This window comes from Alligator sinensis, unplaced genomic scaffold (genome assembly GCF_000455745.1).
Source record: "Alligator sinensis unplaced genomic scaffold, ASM45574v1 scaffold752_1, whole genome shotgun sequence".
Lineage (NCBI taxonomy): Eukaryota > Metazoa > Chordata > Crocodylia > Alligatoridae > Alligator > Alligator sinensis.
The window spans coordinates 1,051,024-1,061,487 of NW_005842000.1; the positions used below are offsets into that span (position 1 = coordinate 1,051,024).

At 49.2% G+C, this 10,464-nt stretch overlaps 1 protein-coding gene across 3 annotated transcripts in view; it reads left to right on the forward strand.

The window, feature by feature from the left end:
• The window catches only part of LOC102375277 (DEP domain-containing mTOR-interacting protein-like), a 39,208-nt gene that overhangs the window by 25,197 nt on the left and 3,547 nt on the right, over positions 1-10,464 (forward strand). For all 3 annotated transcript variants that reach the window (XM_025201740.1, XM_025201741.1, XM_025201739.1), the window contains exons 7-11: positions 1,070-1,193; positions 3,451-3,629; positions 5,045-5,230; positions 6,030-6,170; positions 7,250-7,320. In XM_025201740.1, the coding sequence (XP_025057525.1) occupies positions 1,070-1,193; positions 3,451-3,629; positions 5,045-5,230; positions 6,030-6,170; positions 7,250-7,320 (701 nt within the window). The remainder of the gene's footprint in view (positions 1-1,069; positions 1,194-3,450; positions 3,630-5,044; positions 5,231-6,029; positions 6,171-7,249; positions 7,321-10,464) is intronic.

The following is a 10,464-nucleotide window of genomic DNA, read 5'->3' on the forward strand; positions in this document are numbered from 1 at the left end:
GGGGGGGGTAGGAGGGATGGGGTTGAGGTGGTAGGGGGAGTTTCAATTTTTGGGACAGACTATTTGACCTTCTGTTCTTCCCACTTCTACACCGCGATGGATCCCTAAGTTGGTGGTGTCCCTGTGTTGCAGATGGGGAAACTGAGGAAGAGACGCTAACTGATTTACTCAAGGTCCAGTAGTAAATGAGAACCAGAGCTGGGGCTGTGGGTCGCAGGACAGTGGTCCTTTTCTGTGACCGTATGATCTCTCTGTGGTGTCATGTGCATTTGCGTGATAACTTCTGCACGCTCTCAACCGTGGTGCTTGTACAATCATGCAAGCGAAGAGGTGACCGCAGTCTCATGCACTGAATTTTCCAGATGGAGATGCCCCAGATTGGATTGTCACATGAGGCTCAGCACAGATTTGTTATATGGGAAAAGTTCTTGGAGATGCATTTAGATTTCAGAGCATCTGCAACAAAAGGAGAGAACTGTCAATACATCCCTCCTAGTTTGCTTAGTCATGGCAGGGCCTTTTTAGAGAAGGAGTTCACCATGGTAGCCTGAAGTTAGACAGGAGGTAGGTGTAGATACACACCTTATAGACAAATTAAATAAGATGTATATCGAACACATGCTTTTGTGAACTTGACATCACTCCTTTTGGGACTTTTTAACCAAACAGACTGTAAGCGAGCTGCATTTCTTATAACTTTAGGTAAAGTGCAACATTTAGGCTTAACCATGTGAGCAGGACAGGGAGAAACTCTCTGCCTTATTTCAGCTGAGTCCACCCATAGGTTTTGTGCATGAGACCTGATTGATTGCTTTCCCCAGGACAGCTGTGCACCCCTTTCCTCCACCCCCGGAGTGGATGAGTATATCCAGATCCCCTTGTTAGGTGCCGGATCCTATTCAGAACTGGTTTCTAATGAAGCCAGCTATTGCGCAGGTCAAAACCGAGGTCAGGATGCTTGGACCACCACTTAGCATCTGCAAACGATGGACAGTTATTCTGTAGACCTTGTGGGATAGGGTACGCTGTGTCCTGCAGCGCTGATGGCTCTGCTCTGAACTCCTTCCAGTTTGCGACGAGCACTCGGACTACAAGGACGCCAAGCTGCTGTACCGCTTCCGCAAGGACGACGGGACTTTCCCTCTCAACAAAGATGTGAAGGTCTTCATGAGGGGACAGAGCCTGCACGAGAAGTACGTGAGTCCTTCTTTGCATGGCTTATCGCCATGCGATGGCCTGGCTGCTCTCACTGCTGCAGCTTCAGGGCCTTTCGCTGCTGCTGCTCTTTCTCCTTCGCGCCCTGCACGCTGACACCACCGGTTACCTCCACCCGATGTCTTGCTCTCCTTGTCGCTGATCAGTTATCTGCACCCGCTGTCTTGCTCTCCTTGTCGCTGCAGCAAAGCAACAGGCTTAGGTGGAGTTCAGAAGTAGATGTGAGCTGGATGCAGAGTCTGAGCCCACGGATGCTGTGGAGGGTCTGTGTTCAGATCCAGGCCTAAACTTCACTGCCTGGAGCCATCAGTAATGAGCCCGGGCTTCCCTGCTTCCCGTGGGGAACTATCTGAAGCTTTGCAAGCCCCAAATTCAATTCCTAGCTCAGCCACAGCCTTGGGGAAGCCTTTTTGCCTCTGTGCCTCAGTTGCACATCTGTAAAATGGGTATTCTGGCACGGCCCTGCCTCCTCAGGGTGTTGTCAAGATAAATACACAAATCATTTCAACTGAAACACAAATTCTCATTTGGGAAGGAAAACTCTTCTTTGTCTCTGTTTTTGATTAGATTTTTCTGTCCGTCGGCTCCTGTTCTAAATCTGGGAAATTGTCTTCTGTGAATCACATTCAGCCCTTTTTATCTGGACTTGTTTTGCCCCCTAAATCACGTCTGTACTTCGCTGTTTCAAGTGCCCTCTTATCTTAATGCTCCATCGGTTGCTGAGCATCAACAGTCGGATTCAAAAATTGCAACTAAGGTGGGAATCCAGCATCAGGCAAGCAGGGAGAGGAATCGGTCGGGGCTTGGCCTCACGTTCTGCCCTCAAACCAGCAGGAACGAGCAGGGGGAAGGAGATATTTCTCTTTTGCTTTTGCACAGTATAAGAAACTGGGTTCTGCAAAACTCCCGCTAGCTCTCCGCATCTGTGAGGCTGATGCACCCTCTTGTGGAGGCAGAAACGTCAAACTTCCTCCTTGCAGGACACTGGGCTGCATTTATGCTCTGTCTTACCCTTACCCAGCTTTAATTCTCTGAGGTTGCTTTTCTTGGCTCAAACACTTGGTCTTGCCTTGAGTTTCCAGGAGAATTAATTCACCTCCCCTTCCAACCCTTTTTTTTTTTTTGCTTGTTTTTAACCCATGTGAAAGGAGTGCCTTTTGCATGACTGCCCCTGAGCACATGAAATGCAAGTTAAAAAAAAAAATGCAGACGCCAGGTGCCTTTTCAACCTGGCTCTGGGCTCTGTTGCAAATGCTTGCAAAGCTCTTTACCTCTCATCTTATCTTCCGAGTGAGTTGGCATTTCAGGTTGTGCATTCAACTGTTGAGTGCCTTGGCTGCCTCCTCCTCATCTGTGTTTAGAAGGAGACCTAGAGTTTAGCTTTGATCAGGTGGGTTCGACCTCTCGCATCGGTTGCCTTTTCTCTCTACTATCTTAAATATTTTAAGTAATGGGCTTTCTGCTACTTCTCAGGGCTTGTCTGAGTGAGAGGGCTGCGTGACTTTAACTGAAGACAGCATTTTCAGTTTATTCCCATAAGCCAGTGGGCTGTGTGGGGAGCCTTTACATTTTGCTTTCACTTCACTTGCCCATTGGAGGGTTTATACATGGTTCTGCACTGGTTTAACTATAGATGGAGTTAAAATGACACCACTGAGGGCTCTTCCCCCAGGGAAGGTACTGTGAAGTGAGTGAGCACACTGAATCCCAGTGTAAATGCTCTTGGCGTATTGGGTAGCTTACTCCACTTTCATTGGAGTATCCCACAGGGGTGTTTGTGTAGAGCAGGCAACGATCTGTGAACTCACCTCCTTTGTTCCTTTGGGTAAACTGGATATCTTTTATTAGACCCGCTCAAAAAGTTGGGAAAATTCTTCTTTGCACGCTTTTGGGTATAAATACCCTTCGTCAGGCTGAGGAAGCATCTGCGGTTGGTGAGGAAGCATCTGCAGGGTGTTTATACCCGAAAGCTTGCAAAGAAGAATGTTTCCAACTATTTTAGTTGGTCTAATCAAAGAGATCAGATTTACCCAACGCACCTTGTCTGCCCACGTCCTTAGACCAACACGGCTACAACCTACACCCCCTGGTTTCATTCACTTGTCCCAGCTCTCTTGGCCACTGCAGATAGGACAAGCCCTGCACCACTTTTGCAGTAGTGGGGCTAACAGAAAGATGACTGCTCCCCCTCCTATCCTCTGCTTTACCCATTGCCTCGTTCCTTTTCTGTGCCAGGCTGATCAGTGTGGAGGACTCGATACTGAAGGCGAGAGAGGAGAACGCCGTGAAGTACCAGAGGACATTCCTGGGCTGTGAGATGATCGACTGGCTCATCAAAGAAGGGGAGACTGCCAACCGAAAGGAAGCGATAGAGCTAGGCCGGGCACTGCTGGAGCACGGGATCATTCAGCATGGTACGTGGGAACCCCCCGGGATGGGGAGGATGGGGCTCCTGGCCCTGCAGTGCTGGGAACAAGCCTCCGTTCATGCCATGCAGCAAATGCTCGTCATGTGCTGAGCGCTGGTTCCTCCTCGCCGGTAGTAATGAGCCTATTGAGTGCTATCTATGGAGAATGGGACCTTTGGCAGCCAGGCTGTCTGAGGCCGCCCTCAAAGGCTTTGAGATGCAATCTGAGCCATTCCTTGGCACTTCTTCAAAGCTTCAAGCTGAAGCCTGAACTAGGATCCATTTCTGGATGTTGAAGGGTGCGTGTGTATATATGTGTGTGAGAGAGAGAGAGAGAGGAAGCAGGGAGGGAGATCAGATCCAACACTTGCCATTAACACTAGAAACAGCTGAGCTGAGGGAACTGGGCCAGGGTCGGGTCCTTTTCTAAGGAGATGTTTGGAAGTCAGTGATGGATGCCTGTATCAGAGATTCAGATATTTATTCATATCTTTGTTGGGGAAGAACAGCTCCTACCCTTTCAAAAATGAGAGGAGACCCAGGATAGTTTCCTGAGGGTATTTGCAACTAGGGATCAAATGAGTTCTCCCCAGCACAGATGCATGCAATTCAGTGTGGGGGGGGCTGCAGGTCACCTCCAGGAAAGGTGGGTCTACCTTGAGCCAGTCTGGGCTGCTACGCTCTCCTAGTTCTGATGCTTTTTACTTTCAACAGTAATTAAGTTTATGGGAAACTGGGGAGAGAGAGGTTTTATTAGGGGCAAAGAGCCCCCCTGAGAGTTTAACGGCATGGGGCAATAGGGGATTTTCAAAGTTTGCTAAGCTCATGGGGGCTGAGCAAGTAGGTGCTTTTAAGCTGTCTCTGGAAAGACTGCCCTGCCATTTAGCCCCTCGGCTGCAGTAATGGGCAGTTTTTAATGGAAGGCTGCTTATGTCACGGTAGCAACGTTTGGTTCAGCCCGTGGCTGCTAAGGCAGCATCGAGGGGGACGCGGCTCTGAATCCTCCCTGCCATTCCAGATGGAGAAAGGGAAAATGGGAAGGTGTCCCCTGGCTGCGGTTGGTAGGGGAGCATCCCCACTTCCACCCCCATGCACCCTGTGTTGGCGAACGTGGGAATAAGGACGTGCGTTGCATTGCAACCCCTAATTATAAAGACCGGAAAATGTTGTCATTTGAATGCATTCATGCAGGGCCTTGTCATTTGCCTTGTGCTCCCGAGCCGGGAGGCAGGCTTGCTTGCAATGATGAGGACGAGGAACTCATGTTATTTAGTGAAAATGGAGTTTCTCATCTAATCACTCGACTCTGGGAGCTGGGGCGTAAAGGAGAGCAGCAAATATGGTCAGAGTTGTCAGCATAGCTAAAAGCGCATGCGGTTGTGCTCAGAGACCCACCTGCCTGCCCATCCTTTCTCTCCTCAGTCTCCAGCAGGTACCACTTTTTCGACAGCAACCTCCTCTACCAGTTCCGGATCAACTTCCGCCGGAGGCGGCGGCTCACGGAGCTGCTCAATGAGAACTCGCCTCGGGCTTTGTCGGACAGCCCAGATAGTCCCTTCTGCCTCCGGAAGCTCAACCCAGACCAAGGCAACACCAGCTTTCTCTCGGGTAACTGCGGTGGGTTTGAAGGGATGGGTCTACTTAAGTGCTTGAAGCATGAGGGACTGATGGGAGGGAGGTTTTGAATGTCCAGTCTCATGACCTGGGGTCTGGCTGGGATTGTGGCAGTCATTGCTCTGCTGTGTCTACTCCCACTTCCCCCTCTACTCCTTGGTTTGAGTTAGCATCACCCTGTTCTCTTTCCTCCTTCCACTGAGAGAGCTTCTCCATTGGGCTTGCTTGAGTGGCTACTTGCTGCACCGGAGGGAAGGAGGGCTGCTGTTTAAACTTCTCGTTGCTGGTTCAGGAACCAGCAACCTTGTGCACCCTAAGTCCCATCAACTAATGTGACCTCCTCTATGTAGGAGGAGGAGATCCCAGCTCATGCAGGAGGGAACTGGCTTTACACTGAGCAGCAGCATTGAGTGGGAAGCAGGGAAGAAGCAAAGCAAGGAGAGAGGCTGGGAAAATGCACCTCGACCCTGGGGATGGGAGATGAGGATCTTGTTGCAAGTCTTGCTGCTCCCATCCTTGAGGCCCCAGCTCTGGCCGCACAAAGAGCAGCGAAGGGTGATTTCCAAAGAGGCAGAGCTTGTGGGGCCAAGCCATTCAGACCGCTTGCACCCCCAGAATGGAGTGGGAATCTCATAAGGACCCTGCTGGAACAGGGAAACGGGGAACTTCGGACCCTAGGGGAACAGGGAAATTTGGGAGCAACGGAGAAAGGCTTAACTGCCTGCATCCCTATTGGGATTCACCTGGGTCTGCCAAAACAGATCCAGTTGCTGTTTGTGTTCATGTCTTTCAGTGCAGCCCAACAAGGAGATAAAACTCGTCTCAGCTGTTCGCCGAAGCAGCGTCACGTCTCTGGCCGGAAGCTCCAACCCTTATTTCAGCGCTACCCCCAGCTTGGGCTTCCTGCCAGCAACTGAATGCAACCCCAAATCAGGTCCGGACGTGTTTTCCTGCCATGCTGATGAAGGGGCAAGGCGGGATCTCAAGCCCAGTGGTTTTTGCTTGGGTTTTTCCCCCTGTTTTGCCTGACTGAAGAGGTGTCAGCTGTTAAACTAGTGATAACAGAGCTTGCTTGAAGAGGTCAAAGGGGGAAGGGAGGAATTGCTTTAGTTCCTGCTGCCTGCAACACCTCTATGCCTCTTCTGGATCAGGGGGCAGGGATGCAGCATGAACCAGTGATGGTAACCAGGACGTCATTAGCTTTGCTTCTTCACACTTAAGGTAGAAGTCAGTTTCCTTTAGGAGCCCAATGATCTTTCCCTTGCAATAAATGATTCTTTCCCTTAGCTGCCGTATGCCACATCTTCTTGTAAGGGAAAGCAGCTTTGCTTTAAAACAATATTAAAAAAATAAATCAGGAAATGAGTTTTAAAATGATGGACGCTGAATTATAACTGGTTTTACCGTCTATTCTCTGTGGGGGCGGGGACGATGGGATATCTGTCATTGTCGTCTTGCTTTATTGTATCTTCAGAACAGCTTGATCTCAAAGCATTGGGTGTTTGGGGGGAGTGCTGACTTTTTTGCTAGCACTTGACTGCTCTTTTGGGAGGGTGTATGTGTGTTTACTAAAGCGTTCAGAGAGTTATTTCTGCAAAGAAGTTTTAAAGACTGTGTGTGTGTATGTGCGTGTGTGCAGGCATGTGTGTGTGCATGCGCACGCCAGAATTTTTCAAGTTCTCGTTGATAAGTAGACTGCTTATATCTGTATTCAAATCCTGAATGCTTGCATGCTCCTTTTTTTCTTGTGGAAAGTTTATTAAAAAACAAAACTAAACTGAAATAGCAGCTGAAAACTTGTGACCAGCTCTAATGTCTCTCTATTGGAGAAACAGCTCGGGAAGAGGTCTTGGTGTCTGTCGGTGTGTTCGGTTCTTGGAGAACGCTTCTGCGCGGAGGGTTCCCACAACCAGTCTCCAGGCGGGGAGTCCCCCGGTTTCCTTGTTCTGCGTTGGACCGTACAAAACCTTTGCATATGTTGATTCTGATAGGAGCTGTCTCCTTTGGCTCTAGTGTTAAAGAGGCCTGTCACCAACGAGGAGCTCCTGTCCCCTGGGGCGCCGTACATCAAGAAAACGCTAACCGTAAGTGACCACTGCGAATGCCACTGCTAATGGGATGTTGCTAACCTCTCCTGGCTGCGCTGTAGCTTGCTGCTTGCCTTGACTTCTCTCTGCAGAAGATCCAGACTCCTCCTCTGTGAGATTATTGGGTACTGGCATTGGATTTGGGGTGATTTTTGGCATATTCTTTGGGTTGGAGCTGGCAGACAGTGTCTTCAGGGTGCTGCTACTTGTGGTGGTTTCGTGCATGTTGCAGGCAGCGGAGTCGCAAGATGGGGAGCGAAGCTGCCCTTTGCATTGCATCCAGTCCTGTGTAATTGCAGCTGTGTTTAACCAAGACCACGTGCCATTCATTTACCTTTCCTCTGGAAGGAAGATTACTTCTCCATGTAATTTTGTGGGTCCATCAGGGTGCTCTAACCCCATTTATGTCAGAGTTGAAGACATCTCTAGCTTTACCATGGAGTTTTTTATGGGCTCACAAGAACCTGTCCTGACCAACAAGACCACTAACTCCAATTTCTTCTGGTGGGCTGCTGGGCACGACCCATCCCTTTATGAAAATCATAATTACCGAGCTGAGGCTCTGGCATGCTGTGAGGAGCCTGAGCCGTGGTTTTCTTAATTATTATTTGCTTTACTTTGAAATCTGCTGGTAGTTCCTTTGAAAGATGAAGCCGGCGCTTTGCTAAGTGCCTTATGAGCATGTAGGGATGCAATCCCCACCCTGACTCTTCCTGTAAATGCTTATTTGCACAGAGCTCCTGGTCTCTCCCTGGCACAGGAGGGAAGAGAACGTATCTCTTATGCAGGAGCCAAATCCTTTAGTCTGGCTCGAAGACACTTGGAACAATTATCCCCTGAAGCAGGGATAATTCCTAGCTAGACTGTTAAGAAGGCTTTATGGCACACTTGTCCTATCAGCACAATGCAAAGGGGCTGTGGCTCTGTTCCAGGGTGAGTACCATCAGCCTGGGCCTTTCCTCTGCTGCTGCGGTTCCTGTCCTGGACCACTTTCCCTTCTAGCTGTGCTGCTTGAATCCCTTTTTGGGGAGTGGGAAATGGAGTCTCTGCATAGAGCTGATGAAAGTAAAGTGCTTATACTACCTCATTTGGGGGCAAAATAGATGAGAAATGAATGAAAAGCTGTTCCAGGAATAGCCACTGGCTTAGGTGAAAAAAGTATCCGTGTACTATGGCCCCAGACAGAATAAGGCCTGAAGAAACCCTGTGGTTTTGGTTTACCCAGAAGCCTGCTGTTATAGCCCGGGAAGCTCTGACATCCAGGTGTGTTAATTTTGGCGAGATTAGAGGTCCCTCATGAAAGATGGGATTATTTGGAGGATGTGTGATTGCAGTTTAAGATCAGATGCATTTCAACAGTCTCTCCAGCGACAAATCCCTCCATATAGCAAGTGCCAATGACACTCAGGGAAAGGATCAAACCAGTAACAACCACAAATTTACAGGGGTGATTTAGAGGAATCCAGGAAGCAGGGCAGAGGCAGGCCATCAGACTGCAGGCACCTGAATGGACGATGGAGAGCAAAGAAATAATCAGAAAGAAAAAGCCCAAATATTGCAAGCAGTGTGGGGAGTAGGATTGCAGTGTGTCCTGAGGATGCAGCTACCCAGGAGTTGGGGAGATGGGGGGAAGCAGCAGTCCCTGCAGTGGAGCAGGATGCAGAGGTGAAGAGGGAGGTGTCTGCAGCATGACCCTCTCGAATTCAAAGTCTCTTTCTGGCTGCAGAAGAAAACCAGGAGCCATTCTGCTGCTGCACTCGCAAACGCTGTTCTGACACCAACAACTGCTTTGGTTCCAGCAGGATTGTGTCGCCAGCTGCCACGTAGCCCCAGCAACGCCGATAAGCAGAAATAGTAGACTGGAGATATCTGATACACGGTAGAGCCATTCGGAGACACAGACAGGCAGTTGACGGGATACCCACAAAACAAGCGATGTTGCTTGGGGCTGACACGTGGGAATGTCACCCGTTGCTGGACAACAGGACGGTACAAATCATGGTTTGGAGGACAGTAGAAAACCATACCCTCCCTGTGAGAGAGCACTTACCTACCATGGGCTTATTTCTCTCTGCAGACTACATCTTGGCTTGTAATGCTAAGGCAACCTTTATTTAAATTAAAAGACTTTCACTTTTTTTCCTAGGGAGGGCAGGAGTGGGCAGTCTGACTAGGCTCACGATAGTTTGAGGTGCATCAGAATTGCCAACGGAAGTGTGTTTAGCAAGGGTTTAATTCTTGCAAAAGCACACCTTTTCATCAGAAGCGCCGTATCCAGGAGACAGTGCTGTGTGGAGAGAGAGAGAGAAACAAAGTGACTTGAGAAAAGTATTTCAACACTTACTCGTTTTCATTAGAAATGGGTGGTTTGGGCAGCTGACTGCACTCTGTTCAACTTCCGGAGACTCACAGGCATTCACTTCTAGGGTTGGGTTTGGCCACCGCTGTCATGCTTACACTTAAAAAAATATTTCATGATGTATCAGGTTCCCTGGCAAACTTTCATGCTGGTAGAGAGATGCAAAAGAGCCCCCTGATAGAATCACAGACGATGTGGGTTGCAGGGACCTCAGGGGGTCACATCTAGTCCAACCCCCTGCTCAGAGCAGGACCAGCCCCAACTACATCATCCCAGCCAAGGCTTTGTTTAGCTGGGTCTTAAAAATTTCCAAGGATGGAGACTCCATCACCTCCCTGTTCCAGTGCTTTATTACCCTCCTAATGCAAAAGTTTCTCCTCTAACCTCAGCTTCCCTTGCTGCAACTTGAGCCCATTGCTCTTTGTTCAGTCATCTGCCCCCACTGAGAACAGTCCAGCTCCATCCTCTTTGCAGCCTCCCTGCAGGGAGGTGAAGGTTGGTTTAGTTTCTGTAGAAAGGAGATTTTAAGTGAGAAGCAGGGCATCTTGTGCCTTAGTGATGGGCTTTTGATACTAGATCTCAGCTCCCCTGGTGCTAAGGAGCTTTGTGCCCATTCCTCCTATGGAAACGGGGTTTGAATCTTGTAGAGCATTTCTGCTCGGATGGAGAGTACTTCCACCAGGTCATGGTATTAAGGATATGCACTTGTAGGTCCTGCTGATGTAGAACATACGGGGCACACGATGATGGAAGTGTTTTAATGGGATGACCTTATCTCCAGT